Below are 14,662 nucleotides of genomic sequence, written 5' to 3'. Positions count from 1 at the left end.
CTTACTAGTGCCAGAGTCAATGGTGCTTCAAGTTCAGTGCTCTTTCCATTGTTCTTTTCGGAAAACCTGTGACGCATTATGAGGCTCAGAGATTCTTCCTGCCCACTTTAGTCTACAAACCACATTTGATTATGAGACACAAATCTTGTGTCCACTTTGATTACAATTCACAAATTTCTTTGTCCTGTTCTTTAAAACCATAGCATGGTATATCTCTCCAGAATCATTGTATTCTACTAAGAACTAGATGTCATTAAAGACTGAGAGAAAATCACCTACTTTCTCTAGAATGTTTTCTTTTGCATCTATACAAATGAAACATAATTAGGCAAATGACAAGACTTGCTTTTCTACTGTAAAGCGGTTAGAGCAGAGAGGTCTTAATCTTTGCTGCACATTAGAATCATTTGGGATGTTTTAAAAGTGTCCTGACACCAACGCCTCACCCCAGAACAATTAAATCAGAATATCTGAGGTGGGATCTAGGCAGCAGTATTTTTAAAACTCCCAGATGATTTCAATTGCAGCCATAGTTGAACCATAGACTAGTGCAATTTGGTGAAAATGATGAACACACACGCACAAAGCACCTCTTACTTAATGTTTTCATTTTTTCTTGCCACAAGGTGGCAGCATCACAATATATTGCACATTCTCGCTCCTCTGAGTGGACATGGAAATTTGTATTTAGAATCTTGATTAATAGCATTTCGAGAGCCTCGTCAGCTAGAGATAAACATTGCCTTTTTCCCTGCTGCTCTCTGTTGCTTTGTTTGCCTAATAAAACGTTAAAATATATTTCAATAGGTTGAATTAGTAGGAACTATAAGCCTTTGGTGGAAAAATGCAAAGAACACAGACTTTGCATTCAGTTAGATTTGGCTTAAAATATGGCTACTAACTCATAGATTTTTAAATCTTTGTGTGCCTCAGTTGCATACTTGGAATAGGAGGTTTGTCACAAAGACTAAATGAGATAATATATGAAAATCCACTTGCTACGAATGGTAGTAGAACGATGAAGACGTTGAGAAGAAAACATGATAATCCTGTGATAGAGTCATTTACAGAAGATCCAGGAAAACCCAGAATACCGTATTCTTTTATTTATATAGCCTTTATTTTCTTCATGTGGGTCTCTTCCTTGTCTCTGTGTGTCCTATGTTTCAGTTTACAGTGGCAATTACTTCTTACAAATAAACATGTTCTAGTCTCTTTCATTTCAAAGAACAAAGAATCAAAACCCACCTTTATTTTTAACTACACTTCTACCTTTAACAATGCAAGTATGTCTTCCAGCTTTATAGCCAAGTCTCTGTAAAACATTAATCTTTGTTTACTCACAGTTACTCCAGTTCACTTTTCAAACATTGACAGTGCTTTCTCTAAATTCACCAGTGGCCTCTTAGGTGCCAAGTCCAAAAAAATGGGTATCTCATGTATTTGCCCATTTGAATAAGCTGACAGTACCCTCCTTCCTGCACCCCTGCATGTTAATTTCTGTGGTGGCAGCACACCTATTCTCCTGCAGCCTCCATTGCTCAGTGTGAGTTGTTCTCTCTTCCCTTAGAATTGTGCATCCCAGAAATTTTTTCTTTATAGCCCTAATTTCTTTTGTCTCTGGGAGTCTTATCTTCCACCACAGCCTTAATTGTAATTATCATAAATGTCTCAAATCTACACATTGTCTCAGAGCTGGCCTGAGTTCCAGAGGTACAAATCTAATGGTCACTGGAATTGAAATTGGCATTGCAAAATCAACATGTTAAATATTAAACTGGCCATACCTCCTCTCCACACCAAATCTATGCCTTCTCCTTCTCCTTCCAATTCATGGCACTACTTTCTATCCAGGTTTTCATCTGGATAATGAGGTACCTTGGAATCTTTCTTTCTATTCCCTCAGCCCCCTTCACATCCAAGGTGACTGGAAAATTTAATCAATTTGCATTCAAGGTAAGTATTGATAGGTAAGGACTTAATACTGCCATTTAGCTCATTGTTTTTTGATTGTTTTGTAGGTTCTTTGTTCCTTTCTTCCTCTCTTACTGTCTTTTTTTTCAGATAAAATGATTTTCTCTTTGATTCCTTACTTTGTATCTTTTGCGTCTCTACCATAAATTTTTACTTTGTGGTTACCATGAGGATTACAAAAACATCTTATAGTTATAACAAGCTACTTTAAGCTGATAATAACTTTTTGCTTGCATTTAAAACAAAACTATACTTTTACTCCACCATTCCTCTCACATTTGAAATTTTTGATGTCACAATTAACATATTTTTGTATTATGTATCCCTTAACACATTTTTTTTTTTTTTCATTTTTAAGTTCTGGGATACATGTGCATAACGTGCAGTTTTGTTGCATAGGTAAACATGTGCTATGGTGGTTTGCTGCATCTATCAACCCAGCTTCTAGGTTTTAAGCCCCACATGCATTAGGTATTGGTCCAAATGCTCTCCCTCCCCTTGACCCCAACCCTCTGACAGACCCTGGTGTAGGATGTTCCCCTTCCTGTATCCATGTGTTCTCATTGTTCAATTCTCACTTATGAGTGAGAACATGCGGTGTTTGGTTTTCGGTTCCTGTGCTAGTTGTTAGTTTGCGGAGGATGATGGCTTCCAGCTTCATCCATATCCCTGCAAAGGACATGAACTCATTCTTTTTTATTGCTGCATAGTATTCCATGGTGCATATGTGCCACATTTTCTTTATCCAGTCTATCACTGATTTTTTTATCCAGTCTATCACTGATGAGCATGTGCGTTGGTTGCAAGTTTTGCTATTGTGAACAGTGCTGCAATAAACATACATGTGCATGTGTCTTTATAATAGAATGATTTATAATCCTTTGGATATATACCCAGTACTGGGATTGCCGGTTCAAATGCTATTTCTGGTTCCAGATCTTTGAGGAATCACTACACTGTCTTCCACAATGGTTGAACTAATTTACACTCCCGGCAACAGTGTAAAAGCATTCCTATTTCTCCACAGCCTCGCCAACATCTGTTATTTCCTGACTTTTTAATAATTGCCATTCTGACTGGTATGAGATGGTATCTCACTGTGGTTTTGATCTGCACTTCGCTAATGACCAGTGATGATGAGCTTTTTTTCATATGTTTGTTAGTTGCATAAATGTCTTCTTTTGAGAAGTGTCTGTTCATGTCCTTCGCCCCCTTTTGATGGGGTTGTTTGTTTTCTTCTTGTAAATTTAAGTTCCTGGTAGATTCTGAATATTAGACCTTTGTCAAATGAGTAGATTGCAAAAAATTTCTCCCTTTCTGTAAGATGTCTGTTCACTCAGGTGATAGTTTCTTTTGCTGTGCAGAGGTTCTTTAGTTTAATTAGATCCCATTTGTCAATTTTTCTTTTGTTGCAATTACTTTTGGTGTTTTAGTCATGAAGTCTTTGCCCATGCCTGTGTCCTGAATGGTATTGCCTAGGTTTTCTTCTGGGGTTTTTATGGTTTGAGGTCTTACATTTAAGTCTTTAATCTATCTTGAGTTAATTTTTGTATCAGGTGTAAGGAAGGGGTCCAGTTTCAGTTTTCTGTATATGGTTGGCCAGTTTTTCCAGCATCATTTATTAAATAGGGAATTGTTTCCCCATTGCTTGTTTTTGTCAGGTTTGTCGAAGATCAGGTGGTTGTAGATGCCTTAACGCATCATTGTAGCTATTATTATTCTTAATAGTTTTTTTCTTTTTCATCTTCATGGTGAAGATATAGGAGAATTATATACCACCATTACAGTATTAGGGTGTTCTGAGTTTGACTGTGTACTTACCTTTATAAGTGAGTTTTACACTTTCACACGTTTTTGTGTCACTAATTAGAATGCTTTTCTTTTAGCCTGAAGAACTCTCTTAAGCATTTCTTGTGACACAGGTCTGGTGGTGATGAACTCCCTCAACTTTTATTTTGGAAAGACCTTATCTCTCCTTTTCTGAAGGACAACTTTGTGGGGTACAGTATTCCTGATTGATAGTTTTTTTTAATTTTAGCATTTTGATTATATTGTCCCATACACTCCTGGCCTGTAAGGTTTCTGTTGAAAAATCTGCTAGCTTGATAGGAACACTCCCTTAAATGTTATTTGCTTCTTTTCTCTTGGTGCCTTCAAGATCCTTTCTTTGTCTTTGATTTTTGTTGATTTCTTTATGATATGTCTTGGTGTAATCTTGTTTGAATTGAATCTGATTAGAGACCTTTAACTTTCCTCTACCTGAATATATCTTTCCAGAGATTTGAAAAACCTTGTGCTACTATTTCCTGAAACATGCTTCCTACCCCTTTTCTGTCTCTTCTTGAACTCAAAAATGTGCTCTTTTGATGCTCTCCCATAAATCACTTAAACTTTCTCTATTTGTTTTCATTTTTTCTCTTCTGACCACATGTTTTTAAATAACTGGTCTTCAAGCCTACAAGTTCTTTCTTCTTCTTGATCAATCCTACTATTGCATTTTTCTTTTCATTCATTATATTCAGCAATAGGATTTCTGTTTGTCTTTGAAAAATAATTTCAATCTCTCTGTTAAATTTGTTTTATTTATTGTTTTCTTGATTTTATTACATTGTTTCCCTGTAATTTTTTTGAAGCTTGTTGAGCTTCCTTAACAATTATTTTGAATTTTTTGTCTCTTAGTTTATATATTTCCATTTCTCTTGAGTCAGCCATTGGGAGATTTTTGTATTTTTTTGGTGGTTTATGTCACCTCAGCTTTTCATGTTTCTTATTTCCTTACATTGATATCTGTGCATCTGAAGAAGTCAGGGCTTATTCCAGTCTTTGCAGACTGGCTTTGTCTGGGAAAACTCTTTATCAGTCAGCCTTTCCATAGATCCTGTGCATGCCATTTGGTGTGGTCTAAGAGTAGGCCTGCTGTTGGAATCCTCAGGCAGATTGGTTGGGTGTCTGGGTGCCTGGGTCAGCAAGTGGGTGGGTCTATAGGGTTGAGCCTAAGTCTATATCCACAAGTGTGGACCTATTGATTAAGTCCACATGGATGGGCCAGAAGTCTGGGTACACAAGGGCAGACCTAATGCCTATATCTGCAAATATTTGCCTACATCTGCAGAGGTTGGCCTTATCCTTGGGTCCACAGGGGCCTACTTGGCTCTGGGATGGGCTTTGAGTCTGAGTCTGCAGGAAATAGTCAGTTACTGGGATGGATCTAATGTCCAGGATTATAGGGGACAGCCCAGGGCTGGAGAAGTTCCAGAGGCTGGGGTGCTAAGGTAGACCTGACAGTAGAGTGGTCCAGAGACTGAGTCTGCTGTATAGACCTTGAATCTAGGGCTACAAGCTCCTGATCAGTGCCGGGAAAGGTGTGGAAGCTCAGTTCACAAGTACTAGCTTGGTGTCTAGGGCTGTGAGGGCCTCTTTGGTGCTGGGTTTTACTGTGGCAGGCCCAGTGTTGGGGTCCAAGGCAAAGTCTGACGCTCACTTCCTTCTCCTTCCATCATGTGGAGAGTATCTGTCTCCATGTTGTGCTGTCTGGTGCTGGGGGAAGAGTGAAGCAGGTAATGTGAAACTGTCCTTCCTCTCTCTGCAATGCATCTTTTCTTATTTCTGTGCTATATCCAGGTGCTGAAACCTCTCACCTGGTTTCCTTCACTTTTGTGAAGGTATTTTTGTGTGTGGCTGGTTGTTCAACTTGATGTTTCTTTGGGAGAGGGAGCACTGGAGAGCCTTATTTTATCATCTTGCTGATATCTCCTCAACTCACACTTTTAAAAGGCATTTATTTCATCTGTAGTAGTATATTATCTAATTTCTGTTTAAGAACACAGACATAGTTCCTGAAACTTGCTGAAGCAATTTTAAATAATCAACTGATAGTACATCACAAAATGCCATATATCTACTTTTAGAAGGCAATGAAGTTTTTGGTAATTGGAAACCAGGTCACTGGCTTAATGCATAGTAAGGTCACATTACTGAGAAATCATAGGAATTAATTATATCTAATCAATTCTCTTGATAATTGTGCACATTGCAATAATATTTTCATTATTTTGGCTGATTGTTGGTAAGACTGTTTGTGTAACAAATACTGAGCTCCATTTTGAGGTAATGAACTGCTGTTGGTCCTACAGAGAATATAAGGTTTTAGAGAAAAATTGAACATGCTAAACTGTGCCATTAGCCAAATAAAACCATGAAAGTACATATCATTTAATGCTACACAGACTCATTTTACCAAAATTTTTATTTTCTAATTAAAAGGTGAAAATTTAAGAAGTCCTAGTCATCAAATTAAGAAAAAAAAAATTAGAAAGCTTATTCTATATGTGTAGATTCAAGGAAGTATGAAATCAAAATGTTGCATATTTCCTCAATGGATTTCCTGTTCTATCTAATTTTGTACTTATACCCTTCTTGCTTAAAGCCTTTTAATAAACCATGCATCTTTTGACAATCATCAAACTGCCAAGCTTAATAAGAAAAAACAAAGCATATTTCAATAAGATACAATATCATGCACTTTGATCCAGATGTTGAATTAATAGTGAATGCACACACCGAGAGACAGTGCTATTTAAAGCTTTCATTGACATTTTAAACAAGGCAGCAGAGCACAGGGAGATCCTTAATTAGGACAAAGCAGACAAACACCAACAACTTGATGATTGTCATATGGTTCAGACCATGAGTGGTAGGGAAAAGTGTCAGTTCAGGGCTCAAAGATGAATCAAAAGAACAACTTTGTACGACTTAGATTTCTCATATCTGGTTTTTATCTCTTTAGAGATTCATGTGTTTAGAGGTCTTTGATGTTCATGATACTTTGACAAAAAGTGTTTAAGAATATAAGTGTTGATTGCTTGTATGATATTGCCAGCTCTAGCTGTATGTGTAGACTGACAGAAAATTGGAACAGAAATCAGTGTGTGGCAGGCTCAAATTTGTCTTTAATGAATATCTTTTACAGGTGTCAAATTATCCAGTTTAATGTTTCTGTTTCTTCAACCCATAGGAATCCCATTATTCTGTCTTTTCCCATAAGAGACCATAAATGTATTCATCTGTCACTAATTAACTCTGTGATTCTGGGCAAATCACTTATGCTTTCTCAGTTTCTATATTCTCATTTGAAAATTGAATAAGGATGGCATTGGATAATCTCTGAACTTTCTTTTACCACTAATATCCTATAATGCTGTTGAAAAAAGAATTATCTCAAAAATTCAGTAAAAAATAAAATCACACATTTTACTCATGAATATTACTTGTATATATGGGATAAAATGAATGAAGTCACAAGAAAGAGCAACTTTTTTTTTTTTTTTTTTTTTTTTTTTTTGAGGTGGAGTCACCCAGGCTGGAGTACAGTGCTGTGATCTTGGCTCACTGCAAGCTCTGCCTCCCAGGTTAATGCCATTCTCCTGCCTCAATCTCCCAAGTAGCTGGGAATACAGGTGCCTACCACAGCGCCCAGCTAATTTTTTATACTTGTAGTAGAGACAGGGTTTCACCATGTTAGCCAGGATGGTCTCGATCTCCTGACTTCGTGATCTGCCCACCTTGGCCTCCCAAAGTGCTGGGATTACAGGCAGAAAGAGCAACTTTTACCTTCAAAAGATCAATTAGGAATTGAACAGGTACTTGTTAAAGAGATCTCTTTAGTAAAAAGTCATGTCCAACAGCAAGAACTCCATAGAATGCCCGCAGAATCCACAGTTTTCCACTATAGATTTATTATGTAGAGTTCTACTCTTGTCTGTACTATCTGCCAACAACCATATTTTATAACTGAATTTTACGTTCCTAAAAATAGAGAAAATGGAAGGAAATGCTGACGTGCTGTCTCAGAGAAGCAAAAGGTACATCTGCAATTGTTGAAACCTCAGTGTTAGAAAAACATTGCAATTCAGTTGTTTTCTGTGTCCTCAAATTACTGTATACCTTAGATCTCTAATATGGCATGTCACAACATTGCTATGTAGAGCATCCACATATTTATCCTCCAAACCACAACACTTAAAGGAGAGAAGGGGGTAAGGGCTACTAATAATTACAAGGACAATAAGCATAAAGTGGAACTATTTTGTACAAACTGGGAAACATGGTCACCCTATTGGCTTATGTTTCTATTTCTTGTTTTACAAAGATGTTCACTTTAAATATCGTTTTGTTAGCCTTTATTTTAGATTCAACAGTATTGACACCTGCTCTGGGTTACTCTTTAAATTTGTTTTTAATAAAACTTTCATCATTAATTAGCTATATGACTTCATGATATATTTTTTAAAATTTCTTTGAATCTTAGTTTCCTGACTCTGAGGATTATTAGGGTATATATAAGGACAGCTTAAGATATGGTGGTTTCTCAGAAAAAAAAAAAAAGTGGTTTTCTTTAACTAGATAGAGGACAGTGTTTTTCTTTTAAGTTCTCAAAGAGACTTGGGAGAGTAGATCTGAGATCATTATACTTTTTCTAGTGTCACAATTGTTCTATAGTTTCTTTCCTTTTAGTTATATATTGGTGTTGAAAATCTTTTTCTACATTTTTTTCAATTGTTTAGGTGATGTCTCATATTAATGTTCTCCACCGAAGATCTATCTGGATCTTTCTGGGGGTGATAGCAATTTAAAGTTTGGAAAGCTTTCAAAGGGTTCAGAGGCTTGCTTTCTATCATGCATTGCTGGTGCCCTGAGAGTCAAAATCTTTATGTGCTTCATTTGCAAGAAACAACCAATTACTTACTTTTTGTGAAATTCTACTCGCTTGACTTCTATAACATTGCAATATTCTCATTTTTCATGTATTTCTCTAGCTGTTCTCTTTTTCCTTTGTGAACTTATCTTTCTTTGTCCAATCTTTAAACCTTGATTTGACCATTTACTCTCTATATCCACATATCTTCCCTGGGTGACCTCATCCACTGTCATAGTTTCAACAAACATCTCTTGCTGGTAGTCTCAAATCTATACATCTCTATTCAACAGCATTCCTCTGAACTTCAGATTATATACTTAACTTTCAAATCAACATCTCTGTTCACATAGTGCTTAGGCTCACCTCTCTACCAATCTCATTTCCACTTTTCCATTCTCGATTTCTTTACATGGCTTCACCAACACGATCATCTTCCTGGGTACTCAGCTTAGAAACTGGGGACTCATATTCTTCTCTCCCATCACATGCGTTCAGTCAAAAACCAAATTCTACCAACTTTATTTATTAATATTTATTAATTATACCAGAATCTGTATTTTTCATTCACCCTCATTTTTTTTTTTTTTTTTACCACAGTCAGAACTTTTAATATTTTTTATAGATCATGCAATGGCTCCCTACCTCTTCTCCCTGCTTACAGTTGCATCTTTCTTCAATCCACCTGTAAACTTGACTGGGCCATTCTCTTACAAACTCTTCAGTGATTTCTCTTCTTTCTTCCATATCATGATACCCTGGATTTTTTTTTTTTTTTTTTTTTTTTTTGAGACAGAGTCTCACTCTGTCACCCAGGCTGGAGTGTAGTGGCACAATCTCGGCTCACTGCAACCTTCACCTCCCGGGTTCAAGTGATTCTCCTGCCTCAGCCTCCTGAGTAGCTGGGATTGCAGGTGCCTGCCACCATGCCCAGCTAATTTTTGTATCTTTAGTAGAGGTGAGGTTTCACCATGTTGGCCAGGTTGGTCTCGAACTCCTGACTTCAAATAATCCACCCACCTCGGCCTCCCAAAGTGCTGGGATTACAGGCATGAGCCACAGTGCCTGGCCCCCTGGATCATCCTTGATTCACCCTTTGTCTGACCCTTCTGCTTCTCTAGGTACAGCTCTTATGTCTTGTCACTTCTCACCACATGTTTTATTTTACTGTGACAAAATTCCTTCTTGTTTTCTTGGCATGCATGTACACACAGAGAAGCACATGCACCACCACCACCACCACCACCACCCTTATTCTGTTTTCTACATACTGTGACTTGGCTTATAATGTGCTTTTGGCATAGAGTCACCTTTTGTCCTCCTTCTTTTATCTTGACAACCTCCCACACATCTTTTGCTCACGGAATAAGCATCACTTACTCCAGGAAATAAAATCCAGGCTTTGTTAGGACGTCTCCACTCTGTTCCCTTAGACCATATACATGTTTCTATCATTTATCATGTTGTGTGCTAACGATCTGCTTTGCATCAGTCTTACCCCAGTAAATTGTGAACTCCTTGTGGTCAGCAATCACACTATTCAGTTTTGAAATCTCAGTTTTTTATATAGTCTGCCATGTGTTAGGTGTCCAGACCTTTACTGAATGAATACATTTAATAAAGAAACCAATAAATTCTACTATTTATTAATTCACAGTGACCATGTACTTGTTTGTGTTTCTTCCTCATTTAATTGAAACAATTTGGACATGTTTCATCAGTATAAAATTCATATAATTGACCACCAATATAAATTCATATAAAATTAACCATCAATAGAAATATGTCTAATCCATTTTAAGTTATTGCTTATGCAATCCATATAAATTTGTGTTTCAATTTTTGCAGTAATTTCAACCAAGGAAGTAAAGTTCAAATCCCCCAAAATATTAGGAAAGATGTTTACAGTCTTTTGAAAAAATATTCAAAGGGTGAAAGTCACAGGCCCTGATAACTCTCCATATACTATCCTTAACTTCCTCTTATCCTTCATTTCTCACATATCAAATTATTCTTATCTGCTAAACTCTCCTAATATACTCTGTCAACAAACATCTCCGGGGCATTTTTCTTTATCCCCACTCCTCATTTATTTTTTATTTACACTGTCACTTAACAAGAGAATAATTCCTATTAAATAAGGTGGGGAAAGAGCATAAGCGAGTGCTCAAATACCAAATTCTCTTTAGCAGAAGGAGGCAGGGAATGTTTTGGACTATCTCATCCTGATGATTGCTGCCAAACACTTATGTGTGTGTGTTGTAACATTGCTCTCTTTGGATTATTGGTCAATTATTCTTTTATATTGTCACATAGAAGACACCTGTATGTGCATGTGCCCTTTTACTGGAGGTGACATTTGCATTTCCTCTTTAAAAAACAAACAAAAATCTGAATATGTAGTAAATTTGCAGAGGCTGTCGAACAAATACTATAAATTCAAGTGTGTTTAAAGCAGCCCTCTTGGTTTGTTGAAAGGAAAAATCTTGAACTCAGCACTTTGCTTTCTCTCTTGCAGTTGGTTTGTGATTAGCGTCTGTGTACTTTGTGCTTTTTATATCAGCAACAGCTGTACACTGAGGCTCCTAGGGAAACCTCTTCAAAATAGCTTTGTTGCAAAAAGAAAATGGCATTTATGAACTTTGGCAGGAACTGTACTCTTGAGCCATGTTCAATTTTAAAACTTGAATGGAAAAATCCACTGCATGGAGAAGCCAGCCAGGCAGGATCATGAGCTGGATCTATTGTTAGAAGAAGAAGGAGGTGCCAACAGCTCAGAGGGCTCTGGGGGCTCTGAGAGCTTACGTACACTGAGTCCTGCAGGGGTCCTGGACAAGGCCACTTGGATGGGGGCCTAACCACAGCATTACACATGCTCAGGAAGAGGCAAAGGCGGAAATTTACCACTTGGCAAAGCGTCTTCACAAAACCAGACTTGGCTTTGTGGTAGCTTCCTTAGGTAATGGTTTCACAATTTTTCAAAAATAACTTCATTTTACTCATTCACTCACTAAGTCAGAATGTTTCTATTATTTGAGAGTTCTTGATAGAGGTGGAAGGTTCTACCTCAGTCAGGTCCTGAGAGCAGTGCCTGACTATCCCAGTCCTGTCACCTATATATGGTCAATGTGTTGTGTTCTTACTATTGTCTGGGGTGGTGTGAGAGTCTCGTTTTGCTCAGTTGTCAGTGCTGACAGCTGCTGAGAGCTGCTCAGCCAGCCACTTCTGAATTGCAGTAGGTGAGGTTTACAGCCTTCTGCCCCAGTAACAGTCAAACGTGCTAAAACAATGACTGGCTCCGTGAGTAGTTATTTCTCAATACCTCAGTATTATGCTAAGTTACTTCACCACAGTTGTGCCAAGTCTTCTATTTTCATAGCCAGATACTTTGCAGGATGTGAGGCCCCAGCATGCCAGGGCTAGAGTGAATATTTGTGTCTGTCATGATTCAAGCTACCAGAGATTTTGCATGAATTAGAGAAGGGTCACTTTAGCCCGAGGGTGCTGCTCATGAGCCAAAAAGCTCTCACAGAAGCCAGAAGCTGTCTCTGAAAATCATGTCCAGCGCTTTCCTTACTATAATAGCCATTTTCGAAAGGTCTGTGTCCTAAAGGGCTTGCATCACTCTTATTGAGTGACTCTTTTAGTTTTTCACAAAAACTATTGCTTTTGGAGTATTGGACGGGGCAGCCAAAACTTGATAGCTCTTCTTTGCGCTCAGTCCGGTTCCAACCAGTGTAGCCCCTCAGCCTTGTCTTTCTCTACCCCATGGTGATTTAGTTTTCCAAGAGCCTTTTTATTTTTTTTCTTTCCATGTCACTTGGCCTGAATTGGAGCTACCCTAGCCACCATGATAGATCTCCTAAAGTCTAAATATCAGGAAGAAGAGGTCAGAGAATTTATTTGAGATTCTACTTCCTGGTAGGCACATAGGTTTGTGAAAATCCCTCCTTTTCCACATTTGAACTCCACATGGGAAGAGAAATGCTGGCTCTGTAAGTCAGACTGAAGGCCCTATCGCATCATTTCTACTGGAGAGGACTAACCAAGGGCCATTCAGGGATTCAAGGTGACCCACCTCTACGGTCAACTGGCAGTTTCTTCAGGTTAAAATAAACAAAAAGCTTAAAATCATTTAAGTATAGGGCACATAGCAATATAAACACATATTCTATGATATTTCATGAAAAATAAAAAGGTTGATTTGGTCTCAATTTTTTTTTTTTTGTATTGAGGACTAGTACTATGGTCTGTTGAGAAATATTATAAACTTTTCTTCAGGGAAGGTCTAAAAATAGAACACAATCTTACTAGCCTAGAAGGATTTTAGCATGGTTCTCTTCTAAGGCAAGTGAATGAAGGAGAATGAAGCTTCTGGGCCATTGTAATCAAGTGTTTTGTCTGCTTTTTAAAAGACCAGTCATTAATTGCTTAGGCGTGGTTTCTAAATCAGAAGATGTCAGAAAGTGAGCTCTCAGGATTTGGGTTCTGCTGCAAATATTGCAACAATCAGCAAATATTGCAATATGAATGAATCCCCCATAAGTTTACGGGAAAATTTTAACTTCTGAACTACTGTAATTACTTCGTAATTTATGTACGGTTCCAATCACCAAAATAAATGAGTGCAAGGTATTCTCATGCATTGTAAGAGTTTAGTCGTGTTTACATTATTGCACAAAGATTATTATGTGTTTTTATTCGGCAGCCTCCACCTCAGATATATGACAAGCAGTTGGATGAAAGAGAACACACAATCGAAGAATGGAAAGGTAACTCTACTACTTAAAAATGTATACTTTTTATTTTATCGAACTCAGAAAGTTAGATCACTAAAGCTTTGCTTGTAAAAACAATTTACTAAAAGATGATTTGCTGATTGCTATTCTCTTAGACCATTTTTAAAGCTCCTAAAACTTCATTTGTCTTTTTATGCCAAAAGCAATGTTGTATTTGCTCAAGAATGAAAGGCATTTACCACTGATACCTTTTAAAATGGTACTGATTGTCAGTGTTTGTCATGGTGGGGGGCAAGCTTTAGCTCAGAATTCCAGAATAAAACTTTCTATGTTTGTACATAAAATCATCATATGAAACATGAAATTAAAATTAATTCTGAGATGGTATTAGACTTTAGAAAATAAAAGATAGTTAATATATGAATTTACTCATTGGACTGATAAGACTTGAGAATTTAAATAGAAAATATGTGTATCTAAGTAGCCTATTTTTTTCTTTAACATAAAAATTAGAATGAATGAATGCATTAATTCATTTTTCAGCAAAACTTTTCCAAACACATATTGCATTTTTAAGATTATACTCAGAGTAAAATAAAGCAGAAAAACAATTGACTTAAAAAGAATTGTTAAACTAATCTGAATCACTACAGAATAGAAAAATATGGGAAAGTCAAATGCAGATTGTAACAAATGATCAGATCAAAATGGGAAGAGCTGAAGGGAAGGAACATTTGAGTTACCTTGCAGGAATTAATAAGTGTAAATTAGGAAAAGAAAAATATTTAGAAAAGATCAGATAAAGGATTAAGAGGAAAACAAAGGATAGGAATAAGCAGAAAATGTTACAAAGATACTAAACAGGGCCAGGAGTGATGACTCACACCTGTAATCCCAGCAGTTTGGGAGGCTGAGGCTGGGGGATCACTTAAGCCCGTGAGTTCAGAACCAACCTAGACAACATAGGGAGACCCTGACTCTACCAGAAACATACAAAAATTAGCCGGGCATAGTGGCACACACCTGTAGTCCCACCTACTCGGGAGACTGAGGTGGGAGGATCACTTGAATCCAGGAAGTTGAGGCTGCAGTGAGCCATGATTGTGCCATTGTACTCAAGCCTGGGTGACAGAGAAAGTCTCTGTCTCTCTCTCTATATATGTAAAATAAAAAAGAAAATAAAAAAAATTTGAAAGATACTAAAGAGATACTGGTCAAGAGATTCCAGGGTCATGTTGGTGAATATGGAAAAATG

General features: G+C 37.3%; 1 protein-coding gene across 5 annotated transcripts in view; it reads left to right on the top strand.

Annotated features, from left to right (window-relative positions):
• MAPK10 (mitogen-activated protein kinase 10) overlaps nucleotides 1–14,662 on the top strand; it is a 341,860-nt gene that overhangs the window by 313,681 nt on the left and 13,517 nt on the right. For all 5 annotated transcript variants that reach the window (NM_001260857.2, NM_001320562.1, NM_001320563.1 and 2 more), the window contains 1 exon segment: nucleotides 13,377–13,440. In NM_001260857.2, coding sequence (NP_001247786.1) covers nucleotides 13,377–13,440 — 64 coding nt within the window.

Source organism: Macaca mulatta, chromosome 5 (genome assembly GCF_049350105.2).
Source record: "Macaca mulatta isolate MMU2019108-1 chromosome 5, T2T-MMU8v2.0, whole genome shotgun sequence".
Classification (NCBI taxonomy): Eukaryota; Metazoa; Chordata; class Mammalia; order Primates; family Cercopithecidae; genus Macaca; species Macaca mulatta.
Note: the sequence above shows the minus strand (reverse complement) of the source record. Positions and strands in the feature narration are given on the sequence as shown.